This window comes from Anticarsia gemmatalis, chromosome 22 (assembly GCF_050436995.1).
Source record: "Anticarsia gemmatalis isolate Benzon Research Colony breed Stoneville strain chromosome 22, ilAntGemm2 primary, whole genome shotgun sequence".
NCBI classification, from domain to species: Eukaryota; Metazoa; Arthropoda; class Insecta; order Lepidoptera; family Erebidae; genus Anticarsia; species Anticarsia gemmatalis.
Window position 1 is genome coordinate 5,285,830 of NC_134766.1, and position 21,752 is coordinate 5,307,581.

The following is a 21,752-nucleotide window of genomic DNA, read 5'->3' on the forward strand; positions in this document are numbered from 1 at the left end:
AGTAGAATCGACTACTTGGACTTAAAATTTTATTGAATATCTTCTGATATCCTGAGTTGCCATTACATAGGATTTTTGAATGATATGTACCTACCTATAAGATTATTAGCGTATTAAAATATTAAGTAAAACACGATATCACCATCTCAGCTAAAAACCCTGAAGTTATTTCAATGAGTGTAGCTATTAACGCTGAATACTGCGTAATCAAATCATTATAAGTAGATAATATATATGTACTAACTAAAACATTACTTTTATCGCAGTAGGCAAGTTATTCGGAAATCATGGTGTAAACGAGTCATTTTTATCAATGAATAGCCAAGTAGATCATGAAAATAATTAAGTTGCTGTTAAGCTGAAATAGGTTTTATTCAGACAAATCGCTGAGTCAGCGTTTTTTGCTTTACTTCCTGAACGAAACTTTTAATATTGCCATTCGGCAAAATTGTATCTCTACTCTATTGTCATAAATTTTTAACTGACAGTGACATTACGATTTGTCAATAAAATTGATTGTTTCAGTTTGTTCGTCGTTGTAAATATTTTTATTGTAAAGCAAATAAACTGCTAATGTATAATTGAGTATTTAATTTTCATCATATTAATTTATCAAACGCTTCGCAATGACTTCTGCTTCATCAAGCAGCGCGCGATCATTGTTCGCTGAATCCAAACAGAGATTAGCCGAAAGAGTTCAAGTGAATATGAACAATATATCGTCGCTAGCTCGACAAATACAGAGAGGATCTAAATCTAACGAGGTACATACACAACGTTTGGGAAGCGGTTACTTCATTATATCCATCTAACTTAAAAGTATCTGTGCAATGTTTGTTGAATAGGATAAAGTAATTATTATTGTGACTTTTAAGCACCACAGAAGCTATCAGATCCTGATTAAAAACTACAGATAATTTTGAAATTTATTGCAGGAACCTTATATTATTGTAACTTAATATATGAACAAGGTTTAGAGAATTTTATTTGAGTAATATTGACAGATTTCCTACACACTGATAATACCATTGACTAAGAAATGTTTTTTTTTGCAGCTCTTGACCAAGGCAGCAAGGGATATAGCCTCTACAGAGAATCAAATGGAAAACAGTGAAGAAAATCTAAAGAAAATGCAATTAATATCAGTTCATATTGGCTACCAGTTTGAAAATATACAGAAGTCAGCACAACTACTCACTGAAATAGGAGAACAAGTTACTGCTATGCAAAGATGATAGAATTTTAAAAAGTTAAATTAGTGTTCTATGTTTAAAACAATGTTGATGTAGCTTTGAGAATTGAAAAGTACTGATTAGACAAAATTATGAGTTCTTGGCTGTGTTAAAGTTTTTTTTTGTCTTCATATTAATTGGACACTTATAATACTCAAAAAAAATATTCATTAGTTCAATTATAGTTATAATGTGAAGAAGTTCTATGCTTAATTATTGCTGACTTTGTTATGGGTAACATTTTCAGAAATTTTGTTACCTAGTAAAATGGTTTATGTATGAATAATTGTTACATTAATTTGTTATATTAACTATAGTTTTACTTTTTGTTATAAGTTTCACATAACAATTTACAGTGGTTTTATTTTATAACTTTAAGTATAGAAAGTGAGATAATTTGTAATGAAGATTATTTTAGTTTTTATAGAGAAAATATCTATAAATAATACCTTGTAGTCGCATTATAAACAATCACCAATATTTAGATATCGACCATTCTCTGTTTTCCCATAGAGATACGTTATAATGCGCCTATAATAAGGATAAATTGTACATTAATGCAACATGTTGCTATTAACCGACACTAGGTGTTTTATTTTTAAAATAGTGTGCGCTGTTTACGCACGATGAAGCTCTGCTTGATATCTTGTACTAATAAATATTAATTGTTTAGTTTGTATAAACCTTTATAACAGTATGTTGTAAAAGATATCGCTGGCCAGTTCATATATTTAACGAAAGCTCGATGTAATTTCATGAATATAGCAGCAAGCAGGTTGCTTCTTGCTGTTTGAGTAACTTATGATGTTCTTTTTCTGCTCGCTGGTTTGGTTGGTTTAATAAACGTCGCGACTAAATAGTACTAAAACACGTCAATAATTTCAATTTAATTACAATTAGACTAAGTCGTCTGTCCTCAAAACATTCCGAAGCGCAATGGCTAAAGTGTTCACTTTGCCATTGCCATAACACAGGGCTTATCATATTATCATCACATGGAACAATAGCGCATATTAAATTTCATCAATTAAAAGTTCGCTTATAATCGCACGTTCGTAAATTCTTCCGACATAGAGTTATTTCTCCGTGGCGGTATATATTAAATTACAAAAATGCTATCTCCTGTTACAGCATCACAGTTGAATGGCTACATAATTATCGAGTCTTTTATGCAACTCGTTAAAACGGCTCAATGAAACGCAAACCAAGTTAAAGGGACATAGTATTTGTCACAATTTGTTTTACAATCGTGACTGGTTTTCAAGGAAGTGATCGGACCTGCTTCGTCAGAATGGGATCAGAGAAAGTGCTGGGATAGCCGATGGATTATTGCTGTATTTGTTCCGGTAAATTGGTCTTTAACAGCGGAATTTAGCCCTTATTTTTATTGTAATAAAGTGGTTATTGGTGTAGTGTAGTTGGTGTTTTTACGTCATAGTGTATCATTGAGTTGAGTGATTTTATTATGCGCTTTATTTAGTAATTGTGTCATTTATGTGGTAGCAAATGCAGCTGTCGGCTAGTTACTATTATGATAATGGACATAAGTTTATTTGCTAAATACGTGCGTTTGCCCAGGTATAGATTTAGATCTCTTTTTAGTAAATGCCAATTACTTATAGAAAAGTAGTAGTAATACTTTGTTAATGAATTACAGACAGGATCATATGTTTAAAATGCGCAAATACTTACGCCTGCGCCAATACAACTAGCAAGCCGCACCTAAGATCGAAATGGGACAGTCTCGGGTTCGATTTCCGATACCGCTAGTCATGTTTAGTGGCCTGAGGTTTATAAATGTCAGAAATGTGTCTAGCTTACGACAGGAAATTACTCTCGATTTATCTACGAAGTAAATTAATTCGAAGAGTATAGTGGGTGTTTTAACACGCCATATTAACGTAGATATTTATTTTGATCTATGGGAGCTATGGGCGTTTAATAAAACATTAGCAAATGTTTGCTCTGTTCAAAATGAGAATAGTGCTAAAAGTTCGAAAAAAATACATTCAAGGATTTCAATATTACACCGTGCTAGATAAAAAGCAAATAATATAAGTCACGCATATACGTTTTATTAACAAATTGAATTGGACAATTGCGTTAACAAACAGACCAAAAAGCCAACAAGCATGTAGGCAGACATTTTCTAATCTAGCAACATTATAGGCATGCAACTTTTGGACCTTGGTCTATTTCTCAACAAAAGGATTACATTTTCATAATTTATTGTGCTCTATGACATTTGATTTTGGAACGAATTTAAAAAAACATGTAATTTTTTATAATATAATTGATTTAAAATCGTGAAACGTTTAGTTTTTGCTATTTACGTAAAAATGCTTTTTAAATTGAAAAAATGTAGTGGTAAAAAGGTAAGTAAGAAATGATTTTAATAGTTGCAGTAAGTGACTGTAACGTTTCATATTACTTTAGGCTCTAGGTCGATTTCACTTCAATAAGTCGAGAATGCGTTCTAAGGTATTTAAGTACTTAAGCAATGCGTAACAAGCTATAAAATTTGTTGTGTAAGCACCACTAACTGTATTCCGAATTATGTAATTAAAAATAACTAAAATGTGGCACTGTTATGCTTTAGTTAAATGTAAGTCTATAACCAGAATATAATTGTTTTTGTAGTTTACAAAACAAATTATAGAATTAGTCAGGTATGTGAACAGGAATGCGTTAATCAAATAAACAACTTTTTGTTGCAAGCATTTTTATCTTTTATTATAAATTCAACACGTTTGAACAATTAAAATAAAATAATTTTAATCACATTAATTTGATGTTGATCAAAAACCGTATCGGATCAGATACAATGTTTATTTAACACCCTCTGCTGCACAAAACTCCCCACTCGAGGGAGGGTTCAGGCTTTGAGTCCACCACGCTAATTAAATTTTAGCCATGCAAGGATTCATCACGATGTTTTCTTTACCTACTGTAAGAGCAAGGGATAATTACATTTTTCTGATACACACATAACTTCGAAAAGTGATTATTATCTTGCCTCGGGTTCGAACCGTCGTCGCGGCGTCGACCACTTATCCGAACGTACTTAATATAAAGTAGGTATCCGAAGTAGGTATATCAAAACAAACTAATTTACGTTACCAAACGTAGACTTCCTGTATTACCTAGTATCATTACACACTAAAATCGGAACTCGGAAGTGGGCTAAATAGATTTTTTTATCTCCCCATTAATCGAGCTTACGGCCATGAACGTTGAAGGCACAGACAATGCTGGCTGCAGCCAACATTCAGACGGCTATTGTAACTTTTTAAACTGAGGCGAAGGCATTTTGCTATTGTTATTGTTTCGCCACTGTTCGTATGATGAGCAATAGCAATTTCTAAATTCAATCTTAATGTACAATGTAGGCTGTAGGCAGGTGGATTTGGGTGTTCACAATAACATTATTTCCTGGCAACGGCTTTCGATGTTCTATAACAATAACAGCTTACTTTTTAAGAACATCCGTGGCATAGAGGCTGTAGTTTATTCCTACTGTTTAAACGCCATATTTAGTATTAAATAATACCCAGTTGTAATTGAACTGATTGCCTTACGACCGGAACTATTCATTTCATAGGTGTTGGTGCGATCATGCGTAGATCTCGTACGCGACTACGCGTATAAGTCATCCACATAACTTATCAAGATTGACTAACGGTGTCATTTAAGATTGTTGAAAGGCGATTGTAGTTTTGATTAATGAATAGTGAAAATCTTATATCATTATATATCTACCTCCTTAGGGGGTCAAACACAAGTGAACCAAAACAGTTTTTGCGTTGCATCTTTTTATACGCGTTTAAATTTTCTAGACGGAACACTTTCTATTGGCATAATTTTTATCGCTCCGGTAGTTATCGAAATTACTTAAAAACACTCCCAAGTTACAGAGGTCATAACTTCCAATCAAGATATTATTTCGTCATCGAAAATAGTTTAGAAGAAATCGATAGTAAATACTAAACGACGCCAATTATCACAATTGGATTCTTCTGAAAAAATTTGGGTTGCGATACAAATAACGTTTCAAATATGGTGGTGTAGGTCAAACTTTACAATATTTACGCGTTTCGTCACCGCAATCATGTCTCTGCTAGACACGATTTTGTAAATGGCTCATCTTCGTCTGAGAGGATCACATTAGTAACCCTCTAGTGGGTCCAGAGCTTATTATCAAGTATTGTTATACTTTTTTAATATACAGTCGTGCCTTCTATGCCATTGTATCCATTGCCCGCTCCAATTCATGCACTTTCGTTTTTTTTCTGCGACATCTATTATTATTCTATTGGGCACGAGGTTATGCAACCACTGCCTTTGAAGTTTTGATATAATTTTTACTGCTTTGTGTTGGTACAAGTTTACTTTTGGCGCGCAAAAAGTGGCCATCTTTCTTTTTGCGGATGACGTAGAGTCGTAGTTAGAAAGTTTAGTTATTTCGCGGCTGCAAACGTAAGTTTGTGTTACAATTTGATCGTGACTGCAGAAGCGACTGGGGGCCTCCATTACGCAAGTTGCAAGTTGTAATTACTTGAGTCGAAAGTGCAAAATTAGCGGCGAACTAATGTTACAAACAGTGTTGTACTGAATTAAAAAGAAGATCATATCGTCGTTAAGTGTTTCAGGTTGATTGGAGCCGGTTCTCGTCGTAACACGTGATGGGCCTATATCTTTATTAATTGTGTTGGGTATTGCATGAGGTTACTTAAGAAAGTATATTTAATACAAGTTGTTAAACATGTTATAATAAAGATAAAAACCTGAATGTTACTTATTTCCTTATTTGTAGTTAAAATGTTATTAGTGAACGGAGATTGATCGCCCTCTCACTTGGGAGACGTGACGTTTATAATCCTCTCATAAAACAACAATGTGTGAGGTAATGTGCAGCATGACTAACAAGATGCCGAAACGAGGACAGATGGACGGCACTCACTCGGAAGAAGGATCCTGGAGTACATTGAGTTTAATAACGATATGAATAACCAAACTCCGGTTAATTGGTAGCTAGGTAAAAAAGGTTGAAATAATTAACTCACGTGACTTGATTTAATCTGCCTAAATGCGATTTTTTCATGAATTTTCATGAAGTTGAAATGTGCATCGAGGTTAATTCGTTTTGTTCATATTGCATGTTAATGAACACTTAGTTTTTTGCAGTCGAATGCTTACTGTACCATCAATTGCGAAAACAAATTAAAAGGAGAGACAGAGCGATTAATGAAGGTTTATAAGGTTAACTATTCTTTTAAGGGATGTTTATTGGATTTAAGAATCTTTAAATAACCAAATCTTACAAACATGCGTAACCTTGTGATTGTAGACGTATATGTATGCACTGGTGTGTTTTTTAGGTCCCAGGGTTCCTCCTCAACCATGCATCAAATGGTTGGTTTTCGCGGGGTGGTTTTTTAGTGGTTACACCACATAACTCAGTCTTTCTTCCCCCAAGAAAGATGGGTATCTAAAGGGATTTTTCCGCCCCGAAAAAAAAAAAAAAAAAAAGTATATGTATGTTTGCTACGCTTTTCATACAAAACCTACTATTTGACACACAGATAGTTTATAACCAGGATAAATACATAAATAGGTACCTACATAATAAAGTGAAACCAGACGAATTCACAGGCAAAAACTAGTATACAATTTTGCGCATCTGTATACAACCAACTCTTCAATACCCTCGCAGGAAAACGCAGTGAGGAAAGCCATAGATAATAAATTCCATGCGTGCGCAGTGCCTTGAGAAAGACGATGGGCTACGTCGTGTCACGTGTGAAGTACCGGTTTAAAGCATTGCCTGCATATGTGCTGTGTTCTCACGGGATGTCGCAATTGAACTGTTTTAATACCTAGTTAGATTTTATTGGCGATAGAATATCGGAGAGGAGTGTGGGGGATTTGGATTAAGGTAGGTATGTCTTTAAAAAAATAGTGCTATTGAGCTATAATTACGAAGGTTGGTGAGTTTGAAGAGTCCCTCGTTCTTCAAACTCACCTGGATTTGGACACTAATGTATGTATGTACCTATGTCTTTCGAAAGATAATGCTATTGAGTTATTGCTTGGCAAGTTCCATTGTTAAGGCTTTTGACGGCGTCAGAAGTTGTTCTATCCCACAGGTATAACTTCAACCACTTATTTATTATTATGCTCTTTATTTAATTATTTTCGAGGGAGAGAGAGTGATTTCGAGGAACCTCCTATTATTATTTTTAAAAGATTACTTACGCATTAATACTTCTACATCTACCGATTTATGGCAGCGATCAGTGAGTGTAACACCTTTATACTGTAAAATCACTGAAGAGGTTCTCCTCTGAAACCGAGTATATTGGAAAAGTATATCGGATTTGTAATGACAGTTTGTTGTTTATTTGTGCCTCCTATCCTCATAACTGTGAGTTAAATAAACCTTTACATCGATTTAAAATATCTTTCTAAATTCTTACATGTACGTAGTAAAGTAACACCAGTTATTTACTTATTTAATGTGTATTTTTCTATATTAACATGGTCTTAATCGATACGAAACTTAGATATTTCAAAGCGTGAGAACTGACTAAAGATGCATAATTCATAACATGTCCAAATTAAGGTAGCAATCTGAAACTAGGACTAATGAAGATCTGTGCTCCGGTTTAAAAGGTCCTTTTAATGTTGAAAGGTTGTATTTGAATCGATCGAAGAAGGTTCTTACAATATTATTTGTCAATGTTATTCTTTACTTTTCAAATATTTTCATCTATAACCATTAATTCTTTGCTATTCTACTTACCACTAGTTTTCTACCCGTGGCTTTGCTTGCGCGGAATTTCAATTCCAAAAAACTCTACACTTTTCAAATTCGGCATCTACGTTACATGTCAAATTTCAGCTTCTTGCGTTCAGTAGTTTCGGATGTTCGTTACTGATCGACAGACAGAGTAACCAAAGAGTTTTATGGTACAGTGAACCACGTATTATTTTGAACGGTTTGTGTTTGAACAACAACTTGCGAAACAGTTGATCTCTACTGTAACATCCAATAATAGGATATTAATTAAAAGCCTATTTACTCGATTACAAAATCACAACTGTGTAATAAACAGTTACATAGAGGTTAAATATTTCATTTTCTCATAATTCTAGTACTATTTAACAGCCAAATCAATTGTCAATCGTCAAGCCCTACCCATTGCGCTAATCGATTATCGATTCAACGGCTAATTGTAATTGCGAAACGATTTCTGCGAAGATTTCAAGTTTTAGAGACGTCTTACTTGCAACATTGTGTGATGATTATAATTAAAATGTTCTGTGTTAATGGATTCTGAAATTTATTACAGCTTAATAAATTAGAAACGGAAATACTCATAGCTGTAGTTCAACCATTTAGTAGAGAGCCATGTATGCAACATTGTATGCAAGGTTTGTGGCTAGTGGAGATAATATTAGGTTGGGGAAAAGTCTTTTCGCATTATAGTTTTTATGAACGTGTAAAAATCTCTTTGGCTTCGAGAATCACAAATGAGTACACGGTTCATTATTCAGTCATCATCATTAGGTTTCTTTCAGTGAGCTCGTGAGGTACCCAAATATCGAACTGTTTTGTGTAGAGAAAAGATTTTTTTACAAGTTCTGTATGAACTTGTAAAAAAATCTTCTATAATGCGAAAAGACTTTTTCTCCGACCTAATAGATACTTGATTTTAAACATCAGTGTTCCGCGGGTCGATCATAAACCATCATCATCAACCGGATAAATCTTTTAATACAGAAGCGGTCTACTAAAATGTCGGACTATAGCTGGTAGTGGTCTCCAGTTGGTAAAAGATCAGTGAGTTAAGTAAACCTAGCGCGGATGTTCTATAGATGGGAACGCGTCGCACGTATAAAGTCAGATGACCAATACCCGTACGATGAATGAACAACAAACGTAGATGGTTACGCATTTATGTGGAAACGATTTCACACGATCATTTACCGTGAATTTATCGATATTGTAAACTTTATTGCTCATCTATAATCATCTTGATTTACATGGTTTAAACAAGTGACATTTCAGTGAAGTTCTTGCGCAAATGGCCGCCGTGGCCTCTGCTCATGATTACTTTTGTTTATAGATGTTTTTTAACATATAACTACATGAAACTGCTGTAATTTGGGCATGTTTGGGCATGTGCAAGAAGGTCCATTTGACAAATTGCGCTAATTTAAATATTCGTCTAAATTCTTCACTGTTATTTCACTGTTGTTTCACTGTTAGATAGCCCATTTATCGAGGAAGGCTATAGGCTATATATCATCACGCTTCAACCAATAGGAGCAGAATACCAGTAAAAAATGTTACAAAAACGGGGAAAATTTTGATTCATTCTCGTATGTGACGCAAGCGAAGTTGCGCGGGTCAGCTAGTATAAAATATCACACCAATGATTACATTTAAGGACTTTTCACCGTATCTTCTTAATTCAAGATCAAAAACAGAAAATCGTAAAAACCGGTGCAAAACAAACTAAATAAGCTACAAAACCTATTCACAGTTTTTCTCGCACTACCTACAGCGGAGTTCTGAACCAGGAACAGTTTGTATCTGGCAATTCTCCTCGGTTATTACATGCAAATGTTGCATTACTTCACTTGAACAGCGCATCTCCTTGTTACGTCACACTGCTATCGCATCGCTTCATATTGAACATATAGAACGAAGATAAGGTCTGTAGAATATGGATTATTTTTATTAGAAACAGAATTGGTATAAGTTCTGCGGCTATTATAATATTGAATTTGTTTTCAACTGCATGGAATTTTGTTGAATACAGGTACACATCACTTTATCACTACATATTATATAGGCCGCTCGTCGCATCAGTCTGTCTGTATCCTCAGCTCAAAATCTATGAACGATATTTAATGCGTTTTGCACCTACAATTATAAAGCAATTCCTGAGGAAGGCTAAAGTTCAAAATGTTTTCCATTTTCTAAAATATCTTTAAGTATAATACTCTTTTACAAGGCATCTATCACACTTAGAAGCTTTGTCTCAAATTCTCAAGGGACTTATACAAAAACAACGGACGCAAAGTATAAACAGACCTGAAACAACTACCCACGAATCTTAAATGGATCGCACGCACTATTTTGTGTCGTGTGAAAATTTTCGTGTGCCCAGATTATGCTTTGTATGTTAGGCTGCAGTTTTTAAGGGTAGAATGGCTCCTAAAGGAGAAACTATGTATTCAGTCTTTATCAGACAGTTCTAGCCAGGTCTAAAGTGTCTTCTTTTTGTCATTGTATCCACTTCGCTTAATCATCAATTGTTAGAAAAACTAGATGTGTAATAAACATGTAACGCAGAAGTTTAAAAATGAAGTCAGTAGTTATTCAAAAAGTTCAAAGCTGATTTTTAAAGGGTGCAGTAAACTACGCGTTTTCCTTTTTAAATAAAACCTAGATTTAAACTTCTAACAGCTTGGTCTATGCACACATAACCTATATCCCTAAGTTTGGTCGTGTCCAGGAAACGTTTCGTGTGTCGAAATATGCCTTATATATGCATGTTCCTATGAATAGTTGGTTTAAAACACGGGTATTACGACCGGAGTCGTATTATACCGTGGAACTGATTACAGGCCTTTGACAGGATAATGGGAGAGTAGAAATTGTTGTTTTCTAAGTGAATAGTAAACCTGTGGCGTAATTTATTTGGTGCTTATTCAATATTTCGAAAGGTTTACGTATGAAAGTTTACTAGGTAATTCAATTTCGAGTTAAAGTTATGATTTTTTCATAAACTGTTTCTAGAGAATCTAAAGTCTTGCATAGTTGATGAAATGTAGGAGCTCTTGAAAAGTCACTTGCTGTTTATAATTTCGAACCAATCAAGTTAGGGTTTACCCTATTGCCAGATGCATATTAAAGCTAATGATAACATGCCAACAGAAAGAAATCGAACCCGTAACCTTATGATCTGCAGTAGCATACTCTCAAATCACAGAAATAGGTAGCAGATGTGTATAAAGAAAACTGTAATTGACAGACGCACAGAGGGGAAACTATATTAACACTTTGAAGTTTACGCAGCGAGTACGCAGCGATCACGTCTACTATTTATCCACTTATGTAAAGAAGCCCTTACCGTCGCTGTTCGTGTAAAACTGCAGACGAACCGGCGTCACATCACCGGTACACTCGGGTACACTGATGCTAAGTGGAGCGTACACTGAGGTAACAGTCAGTCACGTGATACATGGGTGAGGACTTCCCTGGTAATAGTACTGCTGAAAAGTGAGCATGAAATTAAAACATTTGGGTACAATAATATAATTGTACAAAATTGAATTGTGACCTTATTATTTCCAAAAGATTTGTATTAATTATTATCAAAAGAATTGTACAAGGAATAGCTTTGACATGAGTTTAGATTTTTTTTCAAAATAAATATTTATATGATCTAACTCTGTTTAAAGATGCTCAAACAACCTATATATTGGTATACGTTGTCTCATTTATCTTTCTTATTAAAGAGTAGCATTGTGAGTTAATAGGTGTCAATGCACAATACACAGTTTGTTTTAGTTCGACACTCTTTTCCTTTCCGTGCTGGAGCTTGGTGCTTTGGAGCTCGTGGCTTAGTTAACAACAGCCGCGCGGATCGATCTCTGAGGTTAAGTCATGCTTGCCGAGGTTGATTTGTGGATGGGTGACCATCTTGTACATATCGAGTTCCTCCGTGTTTCGGAAGGCACGTTAAATTGTGGGTCCCGGCTGTCATTTTCGAAGATCTTTGACAGTCGTTAACAGTAGTCAGAAGCTTGAAAGTCTGACAACCAGTCTTACCGAAGGGTATCGTGTTATCCCAGGTAACTGGGTTGCGGAGGTCAGAGAGGCAGTCGCTCCATGTAAAACACTGATATTCAGCTGCATCCGGTGAGACTGGAAGCCGACTCCAACATAGCTTGGAAAAAAGGCTAAGCTGATATATATATATACTCTTTTCCTTTCCGTAACCTGGAAAATACTTTCAGAATAATATTGAGACAGTATTTCTATTATTATCGTAGATGATCCATTAGCTCCGTTAGCATGATCATCTGCCCACCACTTTATCACATTAGAAATATGAACAAGATATCTAATAAATTAACACACCCATTCCACAATAAGTACCGCAATACATCCTCACCGAGCCTTCAATCTTATTACACTATATCTGTATCATCACGACATTACAATGCACTGACATCGCAGACAGTCCGGCGTCACCGGTACAGTCGGCTACACATGCCAAGTGGAGCGTGTACTGAGGTAACGTCGGTTACGTAAGTGTTATGTTATGATTAGGGTCTCATGTTAATTAGCTATGCCTTTATTATCTAGTATGAGTCTTAGACAGATCAGTATGTAGCCTTATAGGTAGAATGATGTCAGTGATCCGTCTAGTATTAATAGGCACAAAAGATTTCTAAGATATGATAGGATTGGACGTCTTTAAGCCTCGGTAGAAGATAAGCCTCTTATTTATTTGAAATAGAAGAAGACAAACAGGAAAAATATATTTGTATATTTTTATAAAGCGTCCTATAAGCTATCAAGAAAACGAAACCGTCAGTTATAACTTAGAGTTGTAACTTGTGATTCTAGTTAATCTTTAAATTCTTTGAGCACTTTAAAAGATGCAAACTGCAACTGTTTTGTTTTAAGAAGAGCTTGTAAAGCGAAGTGGCATACCCAGAATAAACAAACATAATTTTTACTTGTGTTATGCATTTTTGATACGTTAAAGTATTTTGGCAGATTCTTTAAGTCTGTTGCCTAAATGCCGGCTATCAAAACATGTAAACGGAAAATTAAAAAGGTTAATATTTAATTTTAATTTTAAGCAACCACACCAAACATCTTACAACGATTGATCAAGCAAACTGTAACAATAAAAAAAGAAACTACACGTTACCAACAAATGTACTCGGAATGTTCCATCAACAAAGCAATACCCATGTAATGTCTTGCACCATTTTGATACAATTGTCGTTCAATAAGAGGCTCTATTATCCTCTTTGAAAGCCGCCTTCATGACTCATGTACGCAATCAACCTTGATCTTATGTGTGTCATTCGTAGAGGTTAAGGGCACACACGTAATTAACTAGCTTGTATAAACAATACGGAATTTGCACGTGATTATTGATTTTCATATTGATAAGTGATGATTATGTAGATACTAGCATAACTACATCTTATATATAAAATTGTCGTGCCACAATATTACTTACCGTACTCCTCCAAAACGGATTGACCGATTCTCGTGAAATTTTGTGAGCATATTGAGAAGGTCTGAGAAGCGGTCAACATTTATTTTACATACCCCTTAGTGATATGGCAAAACAACGTCAAGGTCTGCTTGTGTACATATATTTGTTTGTTTACATGGGTATTATAAAATGTCTGTACAACAAGGATGTGTTACATAAAAGAGTATATAATGTATGGAAGTTGTAAAAAACTTGCAATTATTATATAATAAAAAAAAATATCTAAATCCGGGATCCGGTTATTGTAACCGGTACAATCGCCAGTTGAAAAAGTACGTCTTACCACAGATTACTAATTAATAGTTACAAATGAAGTACCTACCTCCGGGGAGCTGACTTTGAAGACTCAGCCGCCGAGGAGATCGAGAGAGTTTTGCCAAATGGGCTTTATGGGCTTTAATTTAAATACAATTGTCAATTATATGGCTAAAAGTTTAAATGGAGTAAATGAAGAGAGGAGATTTTTACAGCAGTGGCAAGACACAAGCTAGCATAAAAATTAACAATTCGGCAAATTATCAAGTGGACTGAAACTATTGATCGTCATTCAAGTTGTTTTCGATCGATCATCGTTTTTTTTTCAATCATAACATTAAGTATTTATGGAAATAAACACACTTGAAACATAATATACTTAATTAATGGCACAAAAAGTCGACCATTTGTTTGTACTACAAATACTTAAGTCGATATTGATAAAATAACATCATTAATCCCTTTATTTATTCAATTACATCGTACCCTACAAGTTAATAATAACATGAAAAATGGCCCATTTGACAGCAGAACAAAAATGATTGCGAAATAATAACAATATGATAACCGATTAATCGGAATAAAAAATCGAAATCGACTAAAAATCGGTCAGTACATCCTTAATGAGTGTAACGACTCTAGTTGCTTATAAAAAATGACCTATAACCACTATGGCATATAGGACGAAGACGGATTACCTTTGCCATTCATCAAACAATTGCGTAAAACAAACAAATATTGTTTATGACAGTAAATAATTAGCCTCTTTTATGTTTAACCTCTTCGTGACGTCATAACCGGTTAGTTACTTCCTTTAAAAAAAGTTAAAATATCATAATTTGCGGATGAGTAGCCTAGAGCGAAATAATTAATGAGTTGTTTTAACAGATAACAATAATATGGTGGGTTTTTAAATGGCGGGAACGTGAAAAAAATGGTGACGGTTGGATGACGACTAGCTGTTATGTAGTTCAGTAGTATAAGTCGAACCAGCTGTGAAAATGTTTAGCAAAATATTTGTGTTAACTCAAGCGAAACTAGTTTTCATTATTTTCTAGCAATAGGGACTCTATTGCTAGAAAATAATGAAAACTAGTTTCATCATCTATACTAATATTAAAAATACTAAATGATGCCTGTCTTTTACGCGTTCCTAAGCTACAGAACGAATTATTATAATATTTAACATAGATATAATGTAAGGTTCGAAGTCAAACATAGACTACCTCGTTTTTAATAATTGGCCTAAATAGGGGATAAAATCATTCGTAGTCGGCAGGTATTTAATACATACATAATATAAGGTTTAGGCGAAGGTGTACAAAAACACCCTCGTGCCGCCGTTAACAATATTAGTCCCATATAACAGGGGGCAAATCCATTGCCATTTGCCGAGCACTTTACCAAACTACTATTGAGAAATACTCTACTCTAGATATGAAAATACCTATAACTAGTACCTTTTACCAGGAAATCGAAGTCGAGACTTCATAATCGGCAGTCGGATACACTACCAACTGCACCACAGAGGCAGGCAAGTAATTTAATATGAGTGTAAAACTAATCGTCGGCCGACATACAATACATTATTATTATTTATCTATTCGTGCATCGTTTGCGATTGTACAATCACCTAGTTCTAGTTAGTTATACAAGGGACTACAAGTTATTAAGTTGTTACATGATCATAACTAGTTGAAACAATTAATCATATTTTATTATTTCTTTCGATTAGTGGTAGGAGGTTAGGAGGAGTTAAAAGTTTAAGTATTTTTTATTAAAATGTCTCTAACTAGACGGATTTCTTGTACGGGGCTGTAGTAAATGTTCTAGCAATATTCAATAAGTCTTGAGATTTGATTTTCAAGAGAATCTTGTTGCATAAGCATTAATTTTGCCATTTAAACTAGAATAGTCTCAAGGAAACGAAGACACCCACATTTCTGTCAAAATCGAACTTTGTATATTTGATATTCCTGTAGTCAGTTCTGTACCTAAAAGATGCTTAAAATTTTGAAGCATTTCCTTCTTTAGATTAGTAAGTATCGACTTTGCAAACGTCACTAATCCGAAGGATACGATATTATACAGTAAATACAGGATAATTTTGCATTCGATTCAAGCAAGATATTGCCCAGTGCGAAATATAAACTATGCAACTAACATTAAAATACAATTGTTTGCATTAGGTACAACTTAAATGGTCTCCAATATTTCAAATTAAAGAATATCAGTCTTGAGTAAAAATGTCGCCCGTCAGCTGACTATACGTACTCGTTTAATAAATGCATGTGTCATTAGGCACAGGTTAAGGCCGGGACACAATAGGTGCTTACTACGTCTCGAGAATATCCAATATGGCGATATACAGTATTCTCTACACGTTAGTTTCGTTGCCAAATTACGTGTTGATTAGCACAGGTATATTCTTAGCTGACTGATTGGGAGACTACAAATATATTAACTTGATTACGAAGGCGTTTATATTTGGGTTTTCGTCTGGGTTTATACTTGCAGATTATGAATTTATTCTAATAATAATAAATGTAACCCATTAATGTCCCACTGCTGGGCAAGGGTCTGCTCCCATAATGAGGGAGGGGTTAGGCCTAGAGTCCACAACGCTGGCCAAGTGCGGGTAGGGGAATTTATTCTTAGTAGATGAAATTAATTTACTGTTGTGACAGGTTTTATATTTATTTCCAATGTTTTTACAACGGAAAAGGGTATCATAGACGCAATAAAAAATATAAAGTGAGGTTATTTTTTTATTTCTCTCTCTCAAATCAATTTAATGCCTAATCTAGGTATAATAATGCAATAAATATTTTTATATGGTTAATACCGAATCACGCAAAAACAGATTAAAAAGTCTCGATAGACCGCTCATAGTCGATGCATAAGTACAAAATTATCTTTACCGATGATGCATATGAGTACCTATAATATACATATGTATTTAATAAGTAATTGTAATACATGTATTCTTGGCATTGCAGACACCTACATAACAATAATATCTATCTCAAACAGCATAAAATATGATTTCAATACCGTACAATTACAAACAAATAATGCATTACTAAGATGTACATAGCCTGAGGCATCGGAAAGACCGGAGCGGAAGTACCTGCATCGTTAGTTACGGAGGCTGTATGTAACGACAGGCTGTGTAGGTGTGTTTGTTTTCATAAACCACTAGTGGCTACTCACAGTTTTACTTGTAGGAGTATATTTCAGTGGTACGAGGAACACTTTTTGATATTACCTGGGACAAAAACCGTTCATAATCGAGAGTAGTGCTACCTTTTTTATAGATTAGGCGGTATTGAAATACTTATGTGTTTATAATAATATTTCTAAACATACATTACTGTATTACTGTAGTTTATTGTTTGTGGGGATAGTACCAAGTGGCGTTCTTTGGTCTCTGCCTACCCTTATGGGAAAATGGCGTGATAAGTATGTAGGTAATATTTTCTGAACTTGCTCCGTAGCTGAATTTGTGGGGAAATCTTTCCGCAATTTAAATTTTAATTTAAAAAAAAGGAAAATTATATTTGTCGAGATAAGCCAAAGCTTTATGTTACTGAAAGATCATCATAATTAGTCTAGAGGTTTTGAAGATAACTTCATACAAACAAACAGTATTACCTTTTATGTATTATTATGAGTCTGTTTCAGGAACTAATGACGTAATTGTTCGCAATACACGTCACTTTGATGGATGAGTTTGTATTTTTTAAGTTTTCAAGTTCAATGTCATACGCCTACGTGAACTTATGAGATAATCTTACTTAACGCAGCATCCGTCATAATGTTACCAAGAACTAACAAGATTATGAAGACATTCGTTTACAAATGGAGGAAATGGAAGAATTTTCTTGATTGATACAAACTTTAGCAATGCTTGTATAACTTCAAACTTGGTAAGTAAATTTTGGCGTGACCTGTCGAACGGTAAGTACATGTTTCTTGCGAAGGTAACAATATAGTAACAAATTATACGCTTAATTTATAGCTAACATTGTATTTATATGTAAGAAACCATTGAAAACTATATTTCATTTCCGTGCTTTGGAGAGCACGTAATGCCGTCGGTCCTGCGCCTGACCTCCCAGTGGTCGAGTTGGTTTAGTCGTCAGGGTTTCAATCAAATTGGACGCCGTAGCCGAATATATATTGTCAAAAAGGATAAGATAAGACTTACATGTAAGGATATTTTTTCAGAATTGCATAACACAATTGAATTCTTTACCGAAATTAAAAAGTGAAATCAATGATTAAAGCAAGCAGACAATTGAATTAGTTTTCGTATATCAAGCAACACAGACAACAAACACAATAGACTAGAACATTTACCTGTCAAGATGACAGAGAGCTATTACAAATAATAGGTACAAATTACAACATAAACTTATTTGTACGGTTTTTTTGAGAAAATGTCCGCGGCTACTGAAAGGGACAGTTAAAATCTGTTGACAAAAAGAAGGCAATTTTTGGCTTTTGTGAACTTGTGTCATTTCGTCATTGTATGTATTTCGGAATCTAAAGCTTTTGTTGCACTTACACTTTATTGTTATATTATATTAACACAATGGTATGCAATGATAGTAAGTTTTTGCATATATTTAAGTAAAAAGATACTGAAGACTTTGACAATTCAAATTCCTATTAAGTTAATCAATACTTATTAGGTTACTAGGGATAAGATAAATGAATCCTTGTTTTGTAGATAGAAAAAATATGAATTTTAAAGCCCGGAAAGCTTAATTTCGTTGCAAAAACATCCAGTATGTTTTTGCAACGAAAACACGTTGCAAGTTTTGAGTAAGGGTAATAGTCACCGCGTAAAGTGCATACAACTCATATTTAACCTTCATTGTAAAACCAAGACAAAGAGTATCGCATGCATACAATATCAATGAATAATATTGTTTATAACACACAAACAGCATACGGGAAACTGTGGAAAACCGTCGTAATTACTGGCTTATAACATTTAAATAGATGTTATTAAATAGAACTTGATGGACCTTCCTCATAGCTGGGTGCATCTACAGGTTTCTTTATTATTATTTATTAAATAAATAATAACTAATAAATTAAAAACATTACTGTCTTCAGTCCTTTCCTGAAGATTAGGCCTCAAGTTAACAATCAGCCATGTTCTCGTTGGTTACTGAATATCCCTTCAGGAACTGTCAGTCGATTTACCGCCGTCGATTGCCGCTATTAACTATCGACTATTGAAAAATTTTAGACGAAAAATTAATCAGCGCCCTTACCGTATTTCACAAGAACTAGGTTCTTCGTGTATTTTCATCAGAAGCTCGTTCGTCGTTATTACTCTGGTTGTAGATCTAGCTACAATTTTAGAGAACTATCAGTAATGTAAGGGTTCTTTAGGCTATTTTCCTTTACCATTAGAGCAAGTGGTATTTTTTTCTAATACACACGTAATTTCGATAAGTCTCTGGCATGTTGCCTTGGGTCACCAACTTGCGAGAGAGATGAATGATTAACTGATGGCAAATTCACCTGATTTGCAGTCGGAAAATCCGTAAAATACATAAATTTCAACAAACAAACATATAATGCATTACTCATAGTTACCTTTATGCAAAAATGACCTCAAGTACTAAAGCTAGGGTCAAAGTTACATGACCGATGACCTCAATACGACAGGACGCGGTGTTTTCTTCAGTACACTGTGACAGGTCAATGAACTCTAAGTTGGAGCATAGTAAGTAGGTCGTATGCAGATTGGAGGCTTGATTGATACATCTTTATCAGCGGGGTAGTAATATGCGTGGAATAGTTTTTATATTGTACTAGATTACGACCCCGTATTTGTCTTAAGATCCTTTTGAGTCACATTATTAACCTAATGGCCGGATAAAATATCAATAAGATAGGCTGATTCATAGTATGTAACTGTTACCATACCATAGTCACCATTTGTGATCTATCTCGTAATATTGTTAACTGTCGAAATAACCAAAGACATTGACGAATTAACGTCAAAAGTATCTAACTTTATTGATATCTTAAACTATTGCAACTACTATAAGTTTAACTACTGTAAGCTTTTGAATTATATTTTACATTAGAGAGAACACAATTAAATACACACACAACAGTTTTTAACTTTTACAATATCTGGGCTTTAACAAATTAAAAGTTTACCTGTTAACAATCAAACAAGACAAAAAACAATTACAACGAAACAATGACAACACACAACTGATTCATTTAACCACACACAAGTGCCAACTGCACACAAAAATATAAACCACATACTCTTTCTTAGAAGCCAACTTGAAGTGAAACAAGGAAGTAAAAAGAATAGGCTTATAGGAAAAGCCTGATTGACCATGCAAGGTTTTAAACAGCCTTCAAGGCTCTGTCACAATAAAGGGAAGATGTAAACGGAAGCTTGCATTTCCGGGTACTTATTTCGGTAAAATAATTTCGTTATTACTCGGTTGTCTGTGTGAAATTAATTTGATTGTTGTTTTATTGTTTGTTTAGTACCTACTTTGAGGTAAAGTGGGTAAATTTGTTGGGTAAAGCGCCGTTTAACTTTGTGTGTGTTAAGAGCAAGTGCACTTGTGTGTTGTGCACATATTATTCGGTCACTATAAACAAACTATTGTTCAGTTCACTTGTTTAGAATAAAACTGCTCACTTTGATCGAATGCGGGCCAAGACGACATTAATTAAGAAAAATACTATGATAGGTATATATTTTTTATTCTCTAAAGACTTATACTGCCCCAAAACTAGGATCTACAGATCTTATCCTGCACTGAAAATACAATTTAATTTAATAAAGTACAAAAAACCGCTAGGTTTAATATGCCTCGTACCGCATGCTTTAGTACAAGGTTCATAACACCCCATACAGAAGTGACGAAGTGTAGCAAAAACAATGCTTCAGAACGTGTTTAGCCCTTCAATAGACTACGTGCCGACATTATTCCTCTACTTACGTGATGTTCGTGTTAATTGGTGTTATTATACCGCTACACTAATTAATACAGAATTCAACTAGATCATACCAAAACTAGAATTTGAAATGATTATTTAACCCATTGCATGTGGAGGTTTACATCGCGTGGCGATCCGGTGTGAACTGGTTATATAGTCTAACTAGTTAGTAGAGGGCCTTGCTGGTTATATAGTCCAACAAGTTAGTATAGATGATTGTATGCAAGTTTTGTGGAGAAGGTATATAAGAGTGGGTCACTGGAGGTTAGAACTTCAGTGACCCACAGGCTCATGCAGCTAACTGTGACCATTTAGATTGATATACTTTATTTTTGAAATACACAGATTTATCCTTATTAGTATGAATGCGAAACTTTGTGAAGATGGATGTTTGTTTAAAATTCTTCGATGAAAAAAATACTGGATGGATTTTTATATAATTTGCTTCACGGATAGCTTAAAACCTAGAATTAACACTTAGGATACTTTTTGCTACGGGAAATCTATTCACGCAGACGAAGTCACGGTCAGAAGCTAGTTCAAAATAGCTAGCTAGTATATAATAATATGTAGATAAACTGTGCTTGCCAAGGCTCTTTACTAAGTCGTTAAACTACGAACACTGCCTACCCCTGACCATTCACACGAATACAATTAATTAAATAATTAGATTTTGAGGTGCTCTTTGTTTAGGGAGTGATTAATATTTATAGTTTTAGTTGTTCTTTGTTTGATCGTGTTACTATCGTGATTTATGGGTGCGGTTGAAGATATCGTGTATGATAAGATTCAAAATCAAAATCAAATCATTTATTCATTTAGATCAAATATTGACGCTTATGATAGTCGTTACAATAACTGAATCTACCACTAGTTCGGAAAGGGCCTTATGAGAAGAGCTAGCAAGAAACTCACGGCCACTCTTTTCAATCGCCAAAAGTTTTACAATGTGGTT

The 21,752-nt window shown here is 34.4% G+C and overlaps 1 protein-coding gene across 1 annotated transcript; it reads left to right on the forward strand.

The window, feature by feature from the left end:
* The first annotated feature begins 492 nt into the window (after positions 1-492).
* On the forward strand, positions 493-3,946 carry BORCS7 (BLOC-1 related complex subunit 7). The gene is made up of 2 exons (XM_076129164.1): positions 493-764; positions 1,056-3,946. The coding sequence occupies exons 1-2, from the start codon at positions 627-629 to the stop codon at positions 1,233-1,235; spliced, it is 318 nt and encodes a 105-aa protein (XP_075985279.1). The 5' UTR covers positions 493-626; the 3' UTR covers positions 1,236-3,946.
* Positions 3,947-21,752: the final 17,806 nt, after the last annotated feature.